The sequence below is a fragment of the Copadichromis virginalis genome, linkage group LG12 (assembly GCF_057382275.1).
Source record: "Copadichromis virginalis isolate Kocher_CV1m ecotype Utaka linkage group LG12, C_Virginalis_male_GT1.1, whole genome shotgun sequence".
Taxonomy (NCBI): domain Eukaryota; kingdom Metazoa; phylum Chordata; class Actinopteri; order Cichliformes; family Cichlidae; genus Copadichromis; species Copadichromis virginalis.
The window spans coordinates 6,751,169-6,774,817 of record NC_140629.1 but is presented as its reverse complement, the minus strand read 5'-3'; the positions used below and the strand labels follow the sequence as shown (position 1 = coordinate 6,774,817).

The window sequence follows — 23,649 nt, the reverse complement described above, 5'->3', positions numbered from 1 at the left end:
CAATACTCGGTGTATAAATGCTCAATCAACAATCATTTATTTCCATACAATTCAACACAAAGAGCATTAAGACGTCCGGACGGGAGAAATGCTGCCAGAGGGTCAGGCACATTTTTCTCAACATGGTGGCGATTTTCACAGACTTTTATAGCTTCTGACAGCCCCCACCTAGTCATAAAAGCTACATCTTCACATGTTTTTCTACTTCTTAGCGAGACTGGCTCCTGACTTTGGCTCCCTGTCTTCCTGCAAAGGTGGGGGTATAGAATGTAGTTTATCTCTTGTGCCCTAGACTCAGAGTCTCCTTTCTCTTCATGATTCAGCAATAAAACATGTCAAGAACACAGTGTGAGACATTCACAGCCAATCAAGGATACAGAGTGATGCACATTTATCTAATAAACTAATATGTGAATATGTTCTGTTAACTCAAGAGTATAATGAGAACTAGACTACATACACAGCACACCATCTAAACTAAAGGATAATATATGTCCTACAGCTGTTAACATAATTCAACTACATTGACTAGGATCATAAAATAACATATGTTTTACTCATAATCTTCACAAGGTTTAACCTCCGGTAGTCAATGCACAAGCGAACTGAACCATCTTTCTTTTTGACTACTACGATTGGGGAAGCGAATGGTGATTCAGATTCCCGTATCATTCCCGCGTCGAGCAGTTCCTGCAGGTGCTTCCTCACGGCCTCCACATCGTGTGGATGTATTGGTCGGGGTCTGGACTTGAATGGGGTTTCATCACTAAGCTTGATGTGATGTTGCACCTTCTCTGTGTGTCCAAAATCCAATGCATGCTGCGAAAACACTTCAGGCATTGAATTTAGCAACTTTGTGACACGATTTCTCCATTCATCAGGTAAGTCATTTCCAAAGTTGAAACTGATTTCTTCAGGTTGAGAAGAATTTCCTGAGTGGTCTGAAGAGTTTGACATCTTCTCTGTCTGTTCTTTACATATGACTCTGGTCACGGCATTAATGTCGGCTAGCACACGGCCTGACAGGACAACAATGTCGTGATCGGTTTCATTTTTCACTACAACCGGCAGTTTACAAGGCCGCTTGGCTGGCAGGTTGACAAGACCAGTTAACACAAGCAAACCACTGGGTAAGGGAAAATCTGATGATGATTCGACAACTGCACATTTCTCATTAATGGAGTTGGGAATGTACACCGAAGCTTCTAAAACTGCTGTCTGCCCTGCCGCCACCACGGCTTGCTTTTTACCCGTTAACTTTGCACACCCAAGGCTGCAATTGCTAGCGGCTTTTCGACGTACTCCAAGGATTTTGAGGAGCGTTCTGAAACCATGGGGGACGGGCTGAAAGTTCGCACTGGACTCATGGAAGTCAGCATAAAGGGCATCTAAGGTATTTGTACCTATCAAGATCTGCTCTACATAGAACGCGGAAGTGTTAGTGCAAGTAGTCCATTTCAGTAAAACGGAGCGAGTTTAAACAGTTGGCGTTCGAGAAACGGTAAATCTGTTAAATCCGACTGTTTTCTTCCAGTGTCGCTGCTTTCGGACTGACGAAATAAAGAAATGGTGAAAATATCTGTTCTGAAGGTGGAGAACCCATCGTGTCTCTGGGGTGCCATTTGGGGTCTCAGCGGCGATGTGGAGACTTCAGAACATTACAAAAAGCTACATTTTCAGATGAACCTCTTCTACCGCGACACCACGCAGGACGTGTGCACGCTAAAGCCTACGTCGTTGGAGGAAGGACGGGTGTATGTGGTGTACTGGGCGGTAAAGAAGTCGTGGTTTCGGGCCGTGGTGGAGTCGATCTTCGTGGACTCGGTTTCCTGTCAAGCTTGTTGCTTTCTGGTCGACCACGGAGAGAAAGTCGTCGTCCCCTCAGAGCAGATCCGGTTGGCAATGGAAAACTTCCTTCAGCTGCCTTTCTGGGTGCAAAAGTTCCACCTGGCGGGAATCAAACCAACAACCCTGCGAGTGTCTCTGCTTGAGGAGAAGGCAGAGCTCAAACCGTCAGCTCGGTGGGACAGCTCTGCCACGCTCTTCCTGCACAAGCTGCTGCAAGCATCGACCCTAAAGGAGGCCGTGCTGCTTGAACCTGAGTCAGACTCTACCCCTATCAAGCTTTACGTGACTGTTGGGGACATCAAGATCTGTGTGAATGACGACTTGGTGGCGAAGAGGTTTGCCTACTACAGCACAAAATCAGGCGACGGCCTGGAGGAGGGAGACCGACTTCCTGTGATGCTGTCCTACAGCATCTTAACCCAGAGCGTCTCCCCCAAGCCGACAGCACAAACCCAACCGCCTCCCGATCAGCAGAGTCTGGTTGAAGCTGGGGGGGCAGCTGAGAGCAGCTCGTCAGACGACGCAGACTCGTCTCTGGCTGCAGCCCTCACAAAAAACCATCAGCTGTTCAGGTTTCTACAGTTTATGAAGCCGGGCAGCAGTTCCGAGCTGGCAGCTCCCCAGGAAGCTGAGGTGTTGCCTCTGATGAGTGAGAAACCAGGAGCTGAGAATCTTCAGAGCTGTCAGGCTGAATCTTTGGTGGATGAAGAGGCAAGCAGCTCCAGCACATCTGTCGCCTCGGCTCCAGCAGAGGAGACCCAGCGCAGTGAGAAGGACTGGGCCTGTGCACGCCTGTTGGAGTTGTTGAATCCACAGGCTCTGAACCCCGATCCTGACGCCCAAGACGCTGTGGTTTCTCCCCTCGACCCCTGCCGGAGTGGGATTCTGGTGCACGCTACCTTCCCAGCAGAGCCGTGGATCAGTGTGAATGACCCCGCCATCGCAGACACCCTCTGCTGGGTAAACAAGAATACGCCCTGAGTTTGTCATCAGGATCTTTAACATGCTAGGAAACGAGAGTTTAGTGACCTGAACATTCAGGTGTAATTGTAAATGTTGTGAAAGTGGTTTCGTTATTAACAACACAGCATCAGATTCAATTTCAAATTTGAAATGTTCTCAGAAATGGTTCAGAAATACAAATAAAGTTGTTGTTAATTTAAAAAAAAAAAAAAAAAAAAAAAAAAAAAAGATCTGCTCTCGCACCTCGGCTCACAGAGGGGGGATAACTAATGCTAGGGTATTAACACTAATATCCGAACCCACAAAGTTCTTGGGAAAGGTGATTGAGAGTTCCACATAACCTAGATAAGGGACAGATTGGCCGTTTGCACACTCTACGTCTAGGAGATCGCCCAACGGGTTTATAGGCAAGTCTGAGAGATGCTTCTCATAAAAACTCTGAGGCACGGTTGTCACTTGTGACCCTGTATCAAGAAGACAGTTCGTTTCTCTGCCAGCGATGTTGACAGTAGCAGAAGTTTTGGTTCCGACCAAACCCTTTGGGAGGTGTATAGACGGCGCTTTTGACTGAACTTCCTTTGAAAAGGCACGTTGTGGCTTGGGACGAGAATTGTCTCCGGCAGCCCCCACTTGTCCCACACTGGAGGCTGGGATTAGTTTAAAGGCGGCTCCTCACTGGCCCTAGTTGATGCTTCCCAACTAGATTGCCTTTCTTTCAGCTGTTTTCTCTTCGTGGCCACTAAGGATGGATTTGGTTCGTTTTCACATGATGAGGCAATATGACCGTCCTCACCACAGTGAAAGCAGTACCAAGGACGCGGCTTTGCGTTGGCTTTTGCAAAGTTCTGTGTGGTCGAAGCCTTCCTTTTCGTGGGGTAGACTTCGACTTTGGCATTAACTGTGTGGCACTTTGACTTTGAGTGCTTGGGCTGATTTTGCTTTTGGCTTTCTATTTTCCAACTGTTAAGTTGTGCACTCAAATCAGCAATTTGTTTCTTTAACACATCGAGGTCAGACTCACAGCTACTTGCTGTTTGTACATTTGACATGGCCCAGTGCTTTGGATTACTAGGGCCAGGTTTGCTCTGACCAAGATGTTGTCTCATACGACGGACTTTTGAGGCTTGCTTGTCCTCTTCCGTGCGTAGAAGCAAGAGTAGCTCAGAGAACAAAGGTGGGCTCTCTTTTCTTTGTCCTAGCTGGAGGTCACTGATGAGACTGTCCTCCCAACAGCCACGAAGAAATTGCTTTAACAATTGCTTGTCAAAATCCGACACATCGACACCTCCTCGTCGCATTGCTTTGGTCAAACAGACATGTAACCTTTGCAAATAGGCTGATGGTCTTTCTCCTTCATTCTGTAGTGTGTTCATGAATCGCGCATAGAGCTCGTCGCCATCTTCGACGGCTCCAAACGCAGAATCGAGTACTCTCAGGTACTCAGAGGGTCTAGCATTTGGACCTAAATGCTTAGTGGTGTCTGTGGCAGGCGACAGAAGACTGTCAAGTATCCTCTGTGTGCAGTTCAAGTCAGAAACGGCTGGATCACTCATGAGGACTTCAACACTTGTGCGCCAGGCGTCGTAATCAGCTTCACTGTTAGGGCGGGGAATGCGCCCAGAGAAAGCTCTAATCCTACTCGGCATGGGCGAGTGTGAAGAAACTTCACTACTGCGCACCACATGTTCAACTACCACCCGCCGGACATTGGGCGGGTTAAGCTCAAGTGTGGGATGGAACTGGGTCGGTGAGTCAAGATCGATCAGGTTTTGATTTACGATTGGAATCGAATCCGTAGACTGTGAGAAATCGGCAGCAGGTTGGCTGGGGGAATGGTCACCCTGTGCATGCAACCTTGTCTCGCCTCTGTTAACAGGGGGAGAAACTGTAGGCTGAGAGGATAGAGGGGGCGCGTTTAAGTTAGCTAGCCCCTCTTTGGGCATGTTTTCTAGCGAGTGGCCACTAAGATTGGCCATTTCAGACAGTTGTCTCATGTATGCTCTGGTGACATTCCTTGCATTTGCTGCATACACCTCAGTTAAACTCCTAATCTCAAACGTGACTTCAGGCTGAGCAGAACTTTGGATAGTCTGTGGCAAAAGGGGATTCAAAGTATCCATTGCACTGGCATGATTGAACTCAGCTATCATCTGCCTGTGAAATTCAGAATGCGGATCATCTATACGGATGTGGCGGCTAACTGAACCGTTTTTCCCCAGGTAAATAGCTACTTCTTCATCGAGGTCGCTGTTAGTAAGCCCTTTTATGATTACTGCGTTAGGGATTTTAATTGCATATAAATGTTAACACTTACTTGCATTTTCACAGATTTCATTACAATTAGCAACAGTTAATCAGCTGGAGGGTTATTTCCAACCGCTCACACTCACTTTTGTTCACATTTATGGAATGTACAGAGTCCGTGAACCCAAGTCCTTATAACAACCCACCCGCGAGTCCAGAGGGATGTATGTGAAGAAGGGGGACTACTAGTACAAAATGGCGTGATGTGTTTCTGTTTTGTTGCATCTGGCCTACCACACTCTGATGTGCAGGACAGAACAAAGTCAATTGGTCCTTCAACGCCATCAATTTCAGGATCCGTTGGAATGCACCAGGAAGATACAAACCAAAGAAACAAAAAAACAAAACCAAACAACAACAAAAAAACTTGACCTGTCAACGACAGTGTCATGGGACATATTAAGTTCCTCATAAAATCACAATTCACACATTCGCTTCAACTACTGTGTTTCAGTAAATTGAACAAAGTTTCCTACAGAACATTCCTAAACAATTATCATTAAACACTGGAAAATTTTACTTGCAAGGCATTCATGAAACACCGATAAATAATGAACAAGTAAAATACTTTGCTCACCGATCTCAGAATTAGAAAGACGGAGCAGCGCGAGATGGCGCACGACCGATGAAATGGCGTCGTCTCTAACTCCCGACCTTTCTCGACTAAGCAATGTAAAAAGAACCAGCTAATTACTCGTCTTAGCAATATACAAACAATAAAATAGTTTTAGTAAACGGTGAATGCTAACTCTCCGCTTATATTACTCTTTTTCATACCTTGTCTCAATAATTCGCCGTGTCTCGTTTCCTCACTAGCTTGCTCATGGAAGGTTTGCTAGCGAAAAAGAGAGAAGAGAAAAATCTGTGTCCTCCTAGGCAGGGGCGGCAGGCGGAGCCTGTACCACGTTTCAGCAGCTCATTGGCCTAGAGTAACACGTGTCTAAACCAGAACAGTTAACTCCTTAACTGCTGCACCTATGGTTTATTCATTATAAATGAAGTGTGCTGCTTAGATTAATGATTCTTTTCTCATTCTGGCATATTTTATCTAAGCCATACTCAAATGTGGGTTACATACACAACACGGGGCGGTTCAATTACAAACACAAGTCTAACTTAAGTTTCACACTGTTTTTTGTTAGAAAACAATCACATTGTTACATGCTTAATTTACACAAAATGTCAGAAATCTGCACTGTCGTGAACATAAATTTAATCTATTTTTTCATGATTTGTTGGATTAACCCACTGAGGTCTGAAATACAACCGGTCTTTTTTTTACTCCTTTAGAGTTTACGTTTGTATTTCACCCTCAAATTGTTTTTTATTTTTTCCCCCTTGCCTTCTTTGGTATCATTCTTTTCAGCAAGCAACTTAATTTAGTTGTTTTTTCACTGACATACTGCATTAGTATTACTGATCTGAAATCACACAAAGAACTTAAAATCCTGGTAGTATTTTTTTTTTTTATTGTACAAAAACACACAGACATGTTGAGTAATTTTTTATAACTTGAAATGCAAATATAAATTGTACATTTTGTAATAATATAATTTATCTAAAAATGCAACCAATACATCTGCCGGGTTTTTTTTAATTTTATTTTGTACAACAACTTAAAAATATTACTAAAACTAAAATGAGAGAACAATCAGGTGTCACAAATTATGTGTGCCAGTAAAAAAAATGTTTTCCCACCAAAAGACAGAGGAGAACACCACAAAGATAAACCAGCAGGCTTGACAACAGGAGATGTATCACTCCACTGGTTTTCTACTTAGTGAGAGTGTTTACATTGCAAATGTGCCTTTGTGACATTCATTAGTGCCCTCACTGACACACAAAACAAAACGACTACACAACAGAACGACTACACAAGACAACACAACACACTAATTATGTAGCCGCTAAACTGGTGGACCTAAATCTTCACCACCACGTCTGTATACATACAAGCAGAAAGGGGAGTGAGTGGGTCAGCGCTCAGAGCACAGAAATTTAGCTGGCTTCAAACACACCATTTATTTTCAGGATAAAACACGGTCAGAACCCCAAATACAAGCTAAAATCCCCGTATACAATAAAAATAGTGTTTACAACCCGCTAAAAACCCGGCCGGCAGGAATGATTAAACACTAAAAACACAAAGCTAAATGAATGTTTTTCCCTATGCTAAAAACTCCCCCCCCAAATTCTCCTGAGCTGAAAGAGACAGGAGAGGAACTCCTCTTCCGGGATGGGGAATCTCGCCAGCAGAAGACCAGGGAGGAGGCTCCTATCTCCACCTGACTGTGCGCGATCGTGCAGTCCAGCCACTCTCCACACCCGCGCACGGCCTCCCTCGTAGCTCCGCCCTGAAACAACAGACACGGGCCAGCAACGTTGTCGGCGCAGCCGCTGTTACCCTTCCCCGGCAAAGCTACGCCTAGCGCCCAACAGTGGGAAAGCGATACTCACAGATGCAGGCAGAGGCGTACCCCTGCCCTACTGTGGATTTCACGCGTCGCCTCCCACGGTCGCTATTCTGTCCGTCGGGACTGGATCGCCGGGTTATGCTGGCCGATCGCCGAATGTCTCGTGGCGCCCCACAGTCAGGCCGGAGGTCCTTCTTTTCATATGCTGGCTTGCACACGTTTTGTTTCCAGCTCTTCACTTTTCGTGTGTCTCTCTTTCAGTCTTTGCGCTCACTATCTCCCTTAAGTCAGTTTGGCGGCTGATAGGCCACCTCGGGGAACGCCCCCACCTCACAGGTGCCTACAATTGTCCGCTTAATCCACAGTGGAATAAAAAAAAGCATATTGTTCAATCAACACTAAACACACACTATAAATATGGGGATAAAATCATGCAATAGGAATATCAATAAACAAACATGCAATATCACTATTACAATAAAATCATGCAAATAAAATCGACACTATGTACCAACACAGTCTGATCCAAAACAAAATATAAAAACACAATTTTCCACTGTGTGACAAGTATACACGCCACACTAAACGTCACAAATCTCCCACATCTAAAAACTCTCTCTCTCACTCGCTCGCTCTGTCTCGCTGCCATTACTGTCACTCCCAAAACTTTCCCCTCTTCCTAAACAACCAAATACCACATGTTGATTTTTTTTTTTTTTAATTGGTTGACCAATCACCAATCACTTCAAATCCTGTCTCCCCCCCACCCTGGACCCCCACCAATTCGCATACCGCCAGAACAGGAGCACAGAGGATGCAGTCTCCATCGCACTGCACTCTGTCCTCTCACACCTGGACAACAACAACACCTACGCCAGAATGCTGTTTATAGACTTCAGTTCAGCAGTCAATACAATCCACCCCTCACAACTCATCAGGAAACTGACAGACCTGGGCATCAGTTCCCTCATCTGCAAATGGTTAATGGACTTCCTGACCAACCGCCCCCAACATGTCCGGCTGGATAACCGATGCTCATCTACAATCACAATGAACACCGGTGTACCACAAGGCTGTGTGATGAGCCCTTTCCTCTACTCCCTCTTCACCCACGACTGCAGACCTGCTGATGGTTCCAACACCATCATTAAGTTTGCAGATGACACCACGGTGATTGGCCTCATCAGTGACAACAATGAGGCCGCCTACAGGGAGGAGGTGGATCGTCTGGCTGAGTGGTGGGACAGGAACAACCTGCTGCTTAACACCGAGAAGACCAAGGAGCTCATCGTGGACTACAGGAGGAATGCTGACCCACATCCACCCATCCACATTAAGGGGACAGCTGTGGAGCGTGTGAGCAGCTTCAAGTTCCTGGGAGTCCACATCTCCGAGGATCTCATCTGGACAACCAACTGCTCCAAGCTGGTCAAGAAGGCTCACCAGCGCCTCTTCTTCTTGTGGACTCTGAGGAAGAACCACCTGTCCTCAGACTTCTATCGCTGCACCATCCTGACCAACTGTATAACAGTTTGGTACAGGAACTGCTCTGCCTCAGACTGGAAGGCGTTGCAGAGGGTTGTGAAAACTGCCGGAGCACCACTTCCTGCCATAAAAGACATCTACAGGAAGCGGTGTCTGAAAAGGGCTGGGAAAATCATCAAAGACCCCAGTCACCCATCACAGGGACTCTTCACCCTCCTGCCCTCTGGGAGGCGCTACAGGAGCCTCCGGACTAAGACCACCAGGTACCGGAACAGCTTCTTCCCCACAGCTGTCAGACTCCTGAACTCTGCCTCCTGACATCTGACCCACGTTAACACATGGACTGGACATACACACACCCACAATGGACAACTGTACCCTCATACACACAATAATAACATGGACTGAACCACCACTCACACAGCTTTTATTTTCAAACACAACAAAGTGTAACAGCCAACATACTGGACACTGTTCTGCTGAACAACAAACAATTATATTGCCATCACTGTTATAATCTTACAATGAAACAAAGTCTCAGATTTAATTATTCTTAATTAGAATATTATTAATTATTATTAATGATTAATTATTATTAATTATTCTGAAAATAAGTTGCAGTATCTCATTTAAACAACACATTTGTTTTTCATTCCAACACAGGAGCTGGAATGTTGTAATATTTTAAGGATGCTTGTTTCCAGTCCAGGCATTACTGCCTGAATGACTATCATGGATCGAGGTGATCCAAATGTAAGTGCAAAAGAAAGTCTTTAACTTCCCTTAAGTACAGTGGCAGTGGATGTGGGTTGGAGATGCAATGAGCTTGAACCTGCAGGCGACCATCTTCACTGACCACACCATCTGTGACGGAGGACTCATCTCTCCTGGTGTCCTGCAAGCAAACAATCATATTTTTTGGAACATGAACTTAATTGCTTTCTTAAAACATTTTTTCTGCATTTGGTATAAAACAGACTCCAATTTAGACAATCTCAGGCCCCCTCCCCAACGGAGAGGTGACATTGAATGTCCCAATTGTCAGTCTGGATAGCCCTGACCACCACCCAACACACAATAATGTCATGAAAGCATCATTTTAAAAAGGGCTATGCAAACATGGCCAATAACTTTTATTCTAATGATGTGTAAAATGATTTGGGCACAAAACAAATTTTGCTGTTAGAAAATTTGCAGACTATATACAGTGTAGACCCTCTAAACTAAGTTTGGGGGATGTGATCTTTCAAAGATTTCAGACCAAACTGTTGTTTGTTTACTTACACAGCATGTCTTGTAGAAATAACTGGAGTCACCAGCAACAGCATAGTGCAGTCTTATCTCAAGTCTAATAACAGAAGACAGGAAAAGATCAGTGAAGAAACAACTTCCCCAAACCAAAGCACAAATAAAAAAAATAAGTAAAACAGGCTGATCTAAAGTATGATTAAAGTTCAGCCTGATTAATATAAATGTTACTGACAGTTGCTAATATATTGGAAAACCAAAATACTTACTGATGTCTTTCTGTCCAACAACAGGAGTGCTGGTCCCGAGCCTCAAAGACAGTAAGAAGCAAGCAGAGGGAGAAAAAACAGAAAATTTTTTAGAAGCTGATTTGATCCTTAATGGCTGTGTAATCACTATAACTTACAACACAGAAGGTCCATGTAGACCCCATACAACCAAATTAGACTAACACATATAGTATTAAAAACACCATCTACTACTGTGTCTGAATGTGTAGTATTGGCACTGTCAGTTTATGCCTGAAGAGATATGTGTTTAAGAAAAGACCACCTAATTTAAATATAATCATTACATGCTTGTTAAAAGTTAACTTCCAATATATAAAGTTTCTAATAAGCAAAATGACCAGATCTAACATATGGCAGGGTTTATATGTAAGTATAATGTTTCTTATGATTCAACTGTGGAATTTAACTTGATTATTTAGAAGGACAACCTATATTACTTTATTCTCAAGTACAAAGCCAACCTAGACTTTAACCATTTAACAGGCCACTAATCTGGATTATAGCTTTCACCACACAACTTGTTTTTAAACACATTTTTTTAACAAAATAAATACTATTGTTATTGTTATTATTATTTAAAATGTAATTAAACAGAAAAGTCGTTAAATATAAAAGCAGTTTGCTTATGTTGTTAAAGAAAGGCTAGATTTGACATTAATAGATGCCACAGATGTTCAAAAGCTGCCACAAAGCATTAAAAAATTGCAAATATGTAATCTGAAAATAACCTGAAAATATCTTTAGAGTTTATTTTGTGACGCAGAAAAAGTAGCCATTGCCACATTTGAGTTTTGGATTAAATGCATTCTGGGATATTTAGCTGTACCAAGTCCACACAAGTCACCACCGATACATGCGCCATAAAACCGGAGGAGCAAAAACACATCCCGGAATTTTTCTCGTTCTCTGCTTCATGTGTACTTTCAATTGGAACAGTACTTGGTCTCCATATCACAAGTCCACAAGTAGCATACACAGGCTCCAACCCGTTCTGATTCACAAAATAAACTTTTAAGATATTTCAGGCGAGAATGTAGCTGTGCAATGCTCAAATATCTACTTAATTTATCAAAATATCACATATTTGCAAAAGTGCTTCGATGTTTTTAGAGAGCTCTGTTATCCACCAGTGCGATAGCTGATCGGGAGGTCAAGGCTCGATAGAGCCAACGAGCACAGCTAACTCCTGGCATATCGTTTTCAACCCCCTGCTGTGTTTTGCTACTCAGGATAAACATACACACATATATATATATATCCGTCATGGTTTGTACACGTGGAGGCTCAGTTCGCCCTTCGCGGCATCTCAGCTGACGACACGAAGTATCACCATGTGGTGGCCTCGCTCGACCCGCTGGCCACCCGTCGCGCGATGGCGCTCCTCTGGGACCCACCCGCCCAAGGGAAATACGCCTCCCTCAAAGAGCTGCTTCTTCGGCGCTATGCCCTCTCCGACGCTGAACGAGCCGAAAAGCTCCTCAACCTGTCAGGCTTGGGTGGCGGTACCGCGCTCGAGCTCATGGAGAACATGCTATAGTTGCTCGGGCAGGATGACGGTGGTTTCCTCTTCGCTCACCATTTCCTCCGCCAACTACCGGCCGCCGTGAGAGCTGTCCTCGCGAACTCTCCGCTTCTGCCTGCGAAGGATTATCGCTCCCCGGTTGAAGAAGCGGATTGCATTCTCCTGGCTAGCCGCACTTTCGACGTTCACGCCCTGGCTACGGACACGCCGGCGGCACCTTCCACGCCTCCACCTGCCTCCCCCGGAGCATCCGCCCCCTTGCTGATGGCAGGGATTGCTACACGCCGGCACCGTGGAAAGAGCATCTGTTTCTACCATCAGCGTTTTGGCGACAGTGCGCGTCGCTGCCTGCCGCCTTGCACTTTCACAGCCCAGGGAAACGGACCCGCCAGAGTTTCCATCGCTGTCTGTCCCTAATTTCTCTAGCACGGTAACGAAGCATGGGGTTGAGCATTATATTCCCACGGTCGGGCCCCCGGTGTGCGCGTGTGCGCGCCGCCTCGACCCCGCGAAACTGTCTGTTGCTCGGGAAGAGTTTGCAGCCATGGAGCGCCTTGGCATTGTACAGCGTTCGGACAGTGCATGGGCCTCTCCGCTTCACATGGTGCCCAAATCGGACGGTCGGTGGCAGTCATGCGGAGATTTCCGCCGTTTAAATAATGCCACGGAGAATGACCGTTACCTCATCCCCCACATTCAGGATTTTTCTGCCAATCTCGCCGGAACGTTGATTTTTTCTGAAATTGACTTGGTGCGGGGGTATCACCAGGTTCCCGTGCGTGCCGAAGACGTTCCTAAAACCGCTGTCATTACCCCCTTCGGCTTGTTCGAGTTTTTGTGCATGCCATTTGGCCTGAAAGGTACCGCTCAGACCTTTCAGCGGCTGATGGACTCCGTTTTGCGTGGGCTGCCGTTCGTTTTTGTTTATCTGGACGATATATTGGTGGCCAGCTGCTCAGCGAGCCAGCACGAGTCCCATCTGCGCCAGGTTTTCCAGCGTTTGGCAGTGCACAGCCTGATCATCAACCCTTCCAAGTGCCAGTTTGGGTTGCCTGTTCTGGATTTCCTCGGGCACCGCATTTCCGCTGAAGGTGTGGTTCCGTTGCCCGACAGAGTCCAGGCCGTTTCGGCTTTCCCGCGTCCCACGTCGGTTAAAGCGTTGCAGGAGTTCTTGGGGATGATACATTTTTACAACCGCTTTCTCCCCAGAGCTGCCCACTTGCTACAGCTACTCTATGCTGCCTTAAAAGGTAAAACAGCCAATGATCCGGTTGACTGGCTGCCGGAACGCGTCCGTGCGTTTTCCGCAGCAAAGTCTGCGCTGGCTGACGCCGCCCTGCTGGCCCACCTGCTTCCGTCGGCGGAGATTGCGTTGACCACCGACTCAAATAAATTTAGTTGATCAGCGTTTATACATCAAAAGTACTGGTAACTTACTTAAATTGAGTTCTAATAACAAATTGATTAAAAATTGAGTTCAGCCTACTTAATATTTTTAATTAAACACAATATTAAATACGATATTTTACAGCAGGGATGGGTATCGAAACCCGGTTCTTGCACCATTAAACCTAATGTCTGAGTAAAGGACCAACCAATCACACAACTGGCTCCGCCCTGTCTCTCTTGATTGACAGACAAAGTCATTCTGCTGAAAAGTCGCATTATGAAATAAATAGACAAAACGGGAATTTTGAAGTAAAGACTGACTTTGAAAAAAGGGCATTTTGGAATAAAAACGGCTGGAAATAAATAAAATGCCTCAGCAATAATCTCTGTTATTGGGAAAAATAATGACCATGAAATAATATTTCAAATTAATAAGTAAATTTATATAGCAGAATGCTATATATTTCACAATAATGAGCATTTTTTTCAAAATGTCTTCCATTATTTCACAATTTCATTCTCACATTACATATCTGTGTCTTATTTATTCAATTGTTATTTATTTCATCATGACCTATTTATTTATTTAATTTTGAACACTTTGGAGTTCCATACAGGGCAACTTGCAATACTTGCAAAGTAGATATTTCATTTAAGGGAGGAAAAACTACGAATATGAAAAAGCATTTGCTCACAAAACACGCGACGACCTTAAATGAATGTCATGTTTTTGATTCCGCTCCGGACAAGTGAATCTCAACCCAGCAGCAGCGGTAACGTTTGCACGTCCTCTCCCGTTAATGTGGCAGGTAAATAATCAACTAACAGTGCATATTATGTTAGCGCGATCTGCCTTATTACAAAACCTGCCATTACTGTGCATTGAGGTGACCATGATGAGAGAGACAGACAGAGTCTGGCTCAGATGCTGGCAGTTCTCGCTGCAGTCTACCGGTAGCGTCTCCTTTCAGGCCAGGATAGACGAATGTCACCGAGCAGTGACTGAGTTTATGGTAAAAGGCTTGCACCTATTTGCCACAGCAGATGCCCCCGATTTACGATAAGTGAATGTGTTTAATTGTAGGCAGGGACATTACTGGATATTCTTGTGGAATTGCTACAGAATAATTTATGTTATACTTTGTTATTGCTGCAGAAGAATATTTATTTTATTATTTTACATTTACATTTTTTTTCGTGGGGACCCTGTGACCCATTGATTTCTTAAGATCTCACTGTTGGGTTTGTAAGGCAATGTTACTCCTAAATTTCTATCTTGTTTAAAGAGAAGATATAAAACAAAGTTCTAAGCTAATCGACCTTAGTGTTCTCCTTTTTAAAAAATAAGAATCGATGAGAGAATCAATAAAGTATTATATCGTTAAACAGAATCGAAAATGAAATCGGAATCGTGAAAATCTTTTCAATACCCATCCCTACCAGTCAGCCTCCACTCCGTGTACTTTAAATCTTATCACTCCCATTTTCCCCTGAAGACACTGAATGGATGGGTGGATGGATGGACAGCATAATTGTTTATATGAAATTTGCAGTGTTTTTTGGTATTAGTGTAATATTGCAGCTAGCTTGTCTATCTTGAGATCTGTTCTATAGCAAATGCAAGAAAAAATGTTTTAAGAAAGCAAATAAGTTGGTATTCTAAAGAATATGATTGTTTTCTTGCAGGATGCCAGGAGGTGGTGTGGTCACCTGCAGGTTCAAGGTCATTGTATTCCGAACCCAGATCCACTGGGTTGTGACAAAGGAAAGTTGCAACAATGCTAAAGACTTTCTTCAGGCCATTGCATTTGGATTCGGACAGTAATGCCAGGACTGGAAGCAAACCATCCTTAAAATAAACAACATTTCAAGCTTCTGTGTTTGAATGCAAAACAAATGTGTTGTTTGAGCTAAAGACCCCACTTGTGGCTCAATGATAAATTAATTTGTGGCAGGGAGGTGTGGTCATTGGCTCCACTGCAGAGGAGGGGTGGTGCATCGGGCTTGAGGGGCAGTGTCAGAGAGGCTGAGGTCCAGGTGGAGGGAATTAGCCTGATGAACTCTGCCCTGCCATTATAATCCAATGGCATTGCATGAGGGTACTGATAAAACTCTGGAGCGAATAATGGCCTGATTTTATTGGTCTTGCATCTGAGCGGATGTGCGCCGACGGTGCGCGTACTGCCTGGATTGTCAGCTGGTTTACCAGCCAGCCATCCCAAAAGTACCTTTTCATGAGAAAATTTGCTCCAGGCACAGGAACATCAACAGTGCCTGCACAACAGAGGGGCTAGACTCAAGCAATTTTCACTAGGATACAAAGTGCTTCCAGCCAAAAGTGACTCACCAAGTTGCAAGGGCCAAATTCCACAATTCCCGCCTCCTTCCATTGTGATAACCATCTCACACAGGCCCAGAGAGCGGCTGTTGCTGCAGGGTTTTGCAGACGTGTTCTCCCCCCTGCCCGGCTGTACGACTCTCATAGGGCACCATTAGAAAAAAATTACAGCCTTGAAAAAAAACATGTAAACCTTTCAATTCATTGGTCTGAAGTTATAGAGGCGTTAATGCACAAAAGGAGACCAGACATACCAATATAAGCTGAAAAAAGCTGCCTTGGACCCCTCAAAAGCAGGACTATTCTCACCCCCACAAAGACATTTTTTGAGAACCTAGCCAATATGTTTTTATTGAATTGAAAGAAAATGGTTACCATTTTCTCTCTTAACCCTTGTCCACTCTATGATGCCCTCACATTTTTTCCCCAGCTGCACTTTCAATGGCTGAAAGACTAGAACACACTGAATATTTACAATTTTCCCTTTTTAGATCCATGATCCATGGAGTGCTTAGATCCATGAGCACTCTGGTCAACTTTGTTGTTTTAAAGTGCTATATAAATAAAGTTGAATTGGATTGGAGTGGATGAGATGAGCCTTCACTGAGCAGGCTGATCAAAACAGAGGCCAGGACTCAGTGATCCTCACTGCACTTGGAAACAGAATCAAATACAACTTGACCAAGAAATGAAGTCACTAAGAAGAACACGTGTTTCACTTCAATTTTATTATTTATCGCGCAACATAAAACAATATTGTGGGTTGGTTTTTTATTCTTTTTTTCTTTTTTAACCACATACACTATGTATTCACATAATACACCATACAGCTACAAAGAGAGAGAGAGACTGAACAAAAACACTTTTTTTTCCTTTTTTTTTTTTTTTTACATACTGCATCCTTGACATGAAAAATAAAGAACCAAGAACAATCCTCAAACTTAACGGAATGTAGCTGCCAGTTGTGTTGGTTCACTTTCTTTTTCTTTCTTTTCCTTTTATTTAATTTTATGGGTCAGGGTCCAAGTCTCTATCCCAAATTTCAAGTGTTCGTTAAATTAGGACTGTGGGCCATACACAGTTAGATGCAAATCTATGTGTGTTTATCTATGTGTGTCAAAAACTATACAAAATTTAGAAGAAAGAGAGGGAGTGAGTAAAGGAAGTGCATCACTTGGGAGAGGAACAGGGAGGCAGTACGCAATTTTTTTTTTTTTTTGTGTCGTTCAAATATCTTAGCATTCAGTTAACATGAACATGTACAACATACTCAAAAGATCATTTGAATAGCCTCTGGTACTTGCACAGTACCAAATGTAAAACCCAGCTAACAGTCTTCATATAATATGATTCTATATCTCGTCCTATTTTAAATGAATTCAAGTACAGTATGGAATGAAGATTAATAGAGAATGTAATCAACAGTTTGAGTGCACCACCTGCCCTCAAAAAGAGATGTAAATTTGTAGCGTTGTAACAAAAGACTTTTCATAAAGTCAGCACCAGGGCAGCTTCCCTTCCTGTGAAACTGCTTTAATCAAAAGTATAGTTCTCTTGACATTCGAAGAGCTCAGAAAAATATTTGTGGTAATTATTTATCCCTCGCTTTTTTTTCCTTTTTTGTATTTTTTTTAACACAGTGAATTTTTAAGGTATAGCATCATAGCACCGACTGAACCGACTCACCCCCCAGGATCTCAGTACTTGTCCGCTTGGGAGGTGGTGCCTCTCATGAGAACCATCCACCAAAGTTATGAAGCATTTAGAAATGTACAAAGTCACCAAGATATCATATGCACCATATCCTCAGCACCCTTTTGTTGTTTCGGTAATTGTTTGTGTTGTGTGTGTGTGCGTGTGTGTGTGTGTGTGTGTGTGTGTGTGTGTGTGTGTGTGTGTGTGTGACTAATATATGGGCAAGTCTTAAGCTCAATACGTAAAATGGGTCTTGTTACTGCACTATCAAACTACTGTTAGACATGGCGTGGGTCACCTAATTATCATGGCAAATGAAAGATCTGCAGTCTTCCGCGGGGGAGCTGTGATTTTTCTGCCACGTGCATACTTGGCTATTACAAAAGCTGAAGCGAATAATAATGATGACACATCTAAGCAAGCAGGGCGGTGGTAACACAACTGACAAAGACTGCTGGGCAGTAACTCATTAAAGCGTCGCCCAATGTTTCACCTCAGACTGGCTCCGTGGCAGTCAGTATAGTTATAGGGGGGGTGTTTGATAGTAAATAATAGTTCGTCATTGAAAAACTTCCCATTCTCTCTCCTGTTGACACTCAGAAGAAAAACTCTGTACTGTTCTAACGTCTGTATGATAAATATGAAGCCGCAGCTATCAGACAGCTGAGATCAGCATAAAGACCGGGCACACAGGAAGCAACATAGGTAACAAAATCTGCCCGCCAGCAGCTTTAAAGCTCACTCTGTTTTCTCTGTTTCCTTTTTGTTATTTTTTTTTCTTTTCAGAGGACTTTGTACCAGACTGTTTCCAGGCTGGAAGCAGTGATTCTTTTTTATTTTTTATGAAATATCTGCTGGTGGTCTTGTTAGCCTGGGATGTAACCCCCTGTAAAACCAATGTGACAATGGTGTTGACAAACCTTACTTAACGTGTGTTAAAGAGGTTTAAAGTGCTGGCAGTTTGATTTTAGTTAGGCTAGCTGTTTCCCCATGTTTTCAGCCAATATGCTAAGCTAAGCTAATCAGCTGCTTAAGTCAAGCTAGTAAACTAGCCAAGAGGTAACTCTTATCACGCTCGTGGGAATGTGGGAATCACATTATTCAGATTTTGGCATTTGTTTGGGGTTTTTTTTAAAATACGATGCTGTCATGAATCTGTCACAGAGTTTGAGAATGTCAACAAAATTGAAAATAACAACAACTGAAAGCTGTCAAGCTAAAACTCTAAATTCATACATTAGCACAACTGCAACACGGGGGATCTCTTATTTTCGCTTTACTGTTGCCAGTGAGTCAGCTGAGTGTGGTTTCATGTTACAGAATTGGGCTGACTAAATCGTTTTCAGAAATTTCTGGGGCTCTGTCAGTCGCATGCCGACAGGGGGTACAGTATTAGGAAAGCAAAAACAGCAGAGTGACTAAGCACAGATTTGCACACAACACATTGGGGCCAAGTGTTGTTTACTGATGTTCAGGGCTGTCAGAGACTTCAAAAATACCCCCATGTCATTTGTGGTTTTGTTACTTTCCTCACAAGTTAAATAATCTTACCTAAATAGTTTGATATTTACATTTTTTATCTCTCTCTTGAGGAAATTTAAAAAAAAAGAAGCTTCAAGTTGTCAATAATCGGCTCTTTCTGTGTCATTAAAATCAAGATTAAAAGTGCTTTTATAAATCTTTTCTTCTTTATGTACAATTTGTATTAGCTATATAAAAAATGATGAAAAAAAACAATAACATCAAAGACAATCATTATCATTATCACCATGTAGTAATAAATAAGAGTAAAAAAAAAAAAGGAGGTTAAAATGAGTGTGGAGATCTAGAGCACACAAAGGGACATGCATGATTCTCTGCCCTCAGTAGCAAGTCGTGATTGTGACCAGTGTCTCTACAGCGTGAGGTAGAGAGCTGGAGAAAATCGGGAGAGGTAACAGGGTCTTTCACAGATGACCAGGGCCTTGGCCCAAACGACCGCCCAGCAGCTGGGAGTCGGCTTGCATCAGCAGTCTCTCATTTTCATTTCTGACACATGTTGCAGGTGAACCATGTGACCACAAAGGAAAACAAAAACGAGCGATTTACAGGACTCTCACCAGGCTATCAAATAGTCTCTCTCTTTGGCTCTTTTCAGACTCACACGCACGCAAAGTGAGAGATTCATCGATCTGTTGCGCTCACGTTCGGCGCCAAACCCTGGAAGCTACAGAAATTTTCTACGGTTTCCCTTTTATCTCTCAGTACTATTTTCTCTGTGAAAAGCACTGCTAAATGGGTTACCAAGAAATGCAGTGAATGACTGTGCTTTCTCTGCCCTGTACAGTGTACTTTTCTTTTTGTTTGAGACAAAAATCACTACATGCCACAACAAACTGCAAAAAATAAAATAAAATAATAACTCCTCTAAAGGAAACCAGTTTTTGAGCCCAATGTGGAGCTGAACCACACGGTGGCCATTTTGATTGGCTGGCTCTGCGGTGACAAGGTGCCTGCAGAAGGACACGCCTCACTCTGCTCAAAGATGACAGCACCATGCAGAGAAAGGAGTGGGCCCTTCACAGTAAATCAAGTGTAATAGGAGAGCACCAGAGTGTGTGTGTGAGCACCAAAAGCACTGCTGTCCCAACACTGTTTCCTGCTGCTCCAACCCACGATGGGTTTCCGGTTCACATCTGTGGCACATTTTTAATGTCAGCTTTGCCTTCAGCTGTTTTATCAAGTCCAATCTATGGTCAGCGAGCAGGGTGGATAGCCCCCTCTAGTGGCCATGGATGGTTAAAGCAACAATGAGACAAGGCTGCCATCTAAATGAATCCCAAGTGCTTATAGGTTTGTTTGTACACACCACTTTGAAACAGCAGTCGACGCTGCCCTCTAGAGTTTACACTGGGAAGTGCTCACTCCTACTTGAATGTTATAGGAAGATAAAAGAGTGCCACCTGTGGGAATAGCAGATCTGGGTTAAATGGCTTACACAAGTAGTATCGCTTGTTTTGGCCTCTGTGGAGCACCGGGTGTGAGAACTTCAGTTCTCCGCACAGAGCACAGGAAAGCTTCTGTGAGATAACTCGTTAGGACCTTTCCCTAGCACGACACAAGTTCTGCACCTTTGTGTTAAAAGCAGTAAATCCCAGTGTTCTGGTATCCCACCTGGGCCGAAACACAAACTTTTTAGTTGCAAATACTACTTGAGCCAAATTTGAGTTAGAGCACCTAAATACAGCATCGAGTGCCATGAAGAGTAGCGGAATGGAAATCGATCAGAGCAGGAAGCTGAGCACCAGTCAGAAGCTAGAAGGGAGAGTAGGAGGAGCGCATCATCTCATCATCACGACAAGGCAAGCTGCAAAGGTTTCTCGCAGTAATGGTTAAGAGTTATTCTGAGCCCGGGGACCATTTTCTTCCTTCAGCATGACACTTGAAACCAATCGCTGCGCTTTTTCTAGGTGCCTGGAGCAAAAGGGCTTTGGTGATTTCCCTCCTTACTCTTATCTTTTGTAATATTTGTGTAGATGGTTGTTTGCTATAATGAAAAAACATACTGTCAGTGGCGTATTTGACAGTGGTGATGCTGGTACTGATTCATTAAAAATCAATGCTTTTGATCAGGATCTTCATAATGGTGATTATTGTGATTATTCTTTAAAAAGGCCCAGAAATGGCTTTATAAACTAAAAGAAATGATTGTGGTGACTATATTGTTGATTTTTCTGCCGTATCAGGGAGATAATGGCTCCTCCTTATCTAAGTACAGCTTTAAGATTGATAAGAACAAAGTCAAGTGGGGGGGAAGGGTGCATGTTTTCCAAACATGGAAAAAGCAAGTGTCCAAGTCTGTCAAACTCAGACTGATTGATTTAACAAAAATATAAAAACAAAACAAAACAGGTCACCTTATTAATAATAACATTAATGAAAAGAGCAATAATAAAAAAAAACAAGTCTTCATCATAATAATACCTGTAATAACAACATTGACAGTAACAATCATAATAATATTGATAATAATAGCAATAATTAGAATCATTAAAATTCTATAAACAAGAAAAAGCAATGGAGTTCCTCTCCGGGGAAAAGAGAGGAAGAGCACCACAGGCAGTGTGTCTGAAGCCCAAACCACTGCCTGACATGAGGTAAAAAACAATAAAAATGTCCCCCTCCTCCAAGTGGACTGTAGAGGGAGGCAGGATGGAGGGATGCCAGACTGCGGGACGGCTGAGAGACATTGATTCTGCTCAGTGCTCTCTCTCCAGCCCTCCACTGCACCACTCTGTAGCTATCAGTCACTCTGTGTCTATGTGTCCTCACACAAAGTGGCTGTAGGGCCCCGTGACGACGGTGGAGGCATAGGGAGACACAGTAACCGTAGAGGTGGTGTAGAACGAGGGGGATAACCGCGTCACCGGCCCCTCCTTCTTGTCTTTAGATTGTCCAGGTCCTGGACTAGCGCCTGCCGCCGTAGCGCCCCACTTGCGTTTCTTCCCGAGTGTCTTGATATCCTCCTGGGAGAGGCCAAGGAGAGCTGCTTCCTGCTGCCTCTGCAGTGCTCGCTCTGCCAGCAGCTTCATTTTGGCCTCCCAAAGAGCCAGGCCATGCATGGGCTGGTTGAGGTTCTTGTGCTGGTAGAAGACCAGGGAGATGCGGGAGGGGTGGGAGCGGTCAGGCTTTTTGAGTGGAGTGGTAGCATGTAGTTCCCGACGAGCACATTCGATTAGGATGGAGCCGTGGGCTGGTGCCACTGCTACCCCGCCTATGTAAGGGTCCAGGAAGTTGTGCTCACTATCAGACCAGACCTCATCCACGTCCTCTTCGCAATTCTTGGTGCTCTCGACGTCGCTCTCTGCTCGGCTGGGCGTGTAGCAGGCCTGATCTGATTGCTGCAGGGCATCGGGGAAGAGGCGACCCTCTGGAGCAGGGGAAGGGGTGTTACTTGCCACAGAACCTCCAAAAGACTTCCAGGCCTTTTCCTGGGGCCCAACCGGAGTGGAACACCGACTTTCTCCAGTCTTGGACCAGATCTTGTCGGGATAGGCCCCTGCAGGATTGCTGTGCTTCATACCAGGACTATAAGGCCCCATGCCCCATGTTTGCGGCTGTGGGCTAGCAACGGGGCTCGCCCAGTGCCTGGGGGTGCCTGGATGTGGGGTACTTGGCCGTGGTGTAAGTGGGCCTGCGTGAGAGACACCGGGCTGTGGGGTTACTGGGTGAGGGGTGCTTGGGCGTGGAGTGCCAGGGCGTGGGGAAGATTGATGTATGTTACCTTGGACCACTGTGCCTAGCTGAGGGGATGGAGATGGAGAGGGAGGTACCTGGAGTGACGGTGATGGGGCAGGGGAAGCCCTCATAGTGTTTAAGCCAAGGAAGGATGACCACTGCTGCGGGTAAGGAGAGGCCTGCCGCTGCTGGAGATGCTGGTGAAACTGCTGCTGTTTCTCCGATGAGGCCTCGGAACTTTGTTTATGCTTCTGATGGGCATCCCAAGTGGTGGGAATAAAACTTCCATTAAGCTTGTGCCCAGGCCAGGTCACAGGTTGCGAGGGGCTTCTTGATGTGTTGGCTCCGACCTGGTTCGGAAGCGTGCCTTCATAGACTGGCACATCCATAGGCTCCTGTTTGATGACCGGCGTGCCTCTGTTGGAGGACTCAGAGGAGGCAGAGGAAGGACGGGATTGGCTATAAACTGGTGCCTGGGTGTAAGTCGTGTGATTTGGTTGGTTGGTTTGCTCTGCTTGGCTGGAGCAGGAAAGAGCCACCCTGGACTGAAAGTTTTGAATGTCAGGCTTCTGATCTACCTGGACAGCTTTACAGCCAGCTCTGGGCGAAGAGCCATTTCGACCCTCATAGGTCCTCAGTACAGGGGGGAAAAGTGTATTGGGTGAGCACCTGTAGTAGGCATAATCCATTGGGGGCAAACTGGTGTGGAAACCATTTACTGTATCAGGTGCAGAGGGCTGGCCAGTTGTGGGGAGGCCTCCCCTTGCATAGAAGACGGGGTTTGTATACATGGGATTTACTGGGTCTACTGCTTGCACAGAATATCCATCTATCGATCCGTTTAAGGGTTCCTTTTTGATGTTGGGCTTCACCTCTTGTTTTATAATTGCTGTTTGTTTGACACAAAAGAAAAGTAAGGAAAATGGGTTACAAACA

General features: G+C 44.4%; 2 protein-coding genes across 5 annotated transcripts in view; one reads left to right on the top strand and one right to left on the bottom strand.

The window, feature by feature from the left end:
* The first annotated feature begins 1,479 nt into the window (after positions 1–1,479).
* Positions 1,480–3,010, top strand: LOC146696396 (putative ATP-dependent RNA helicase TDRD12). The gene has a single exon (XM_085474513.1). It carries the CDS (start codon positions 1,567–1,569, stop codon positions 2,827–2,829), a length of 1,263 nt encoding a protein of 420 aa, XP_085330639.1. The 5' UTR covers positions 1,480–1,566; the 3' UTR covers positions 2,830–3,010.
* Positions 3,011–16,509: 13,499 nt separating this feature from the next.
* Positions 16,510–23,649, bottom strand: part of tet3 (tet methylcytosine dioxygenase 3) — a 49,521-nt gene continuing 42,381 nt past the window's right edge. For all 4 annotated transcript variants that reach the window (XM_085474511.1, XM_085474510.1, XM_085474508.1 and 1 more), the window contains one exon: positions 16,510–23,602. In XM_085474511.1, coding sequence (XP_085330637.1) covers positions 21,804–23,602 — 1,799 coding nt within the window. In that variant the 3' untranslated portion in view covers positions 16,510–21,803. The remainder of the gene's footprint in view (positions 23,603–23,649) is intronic.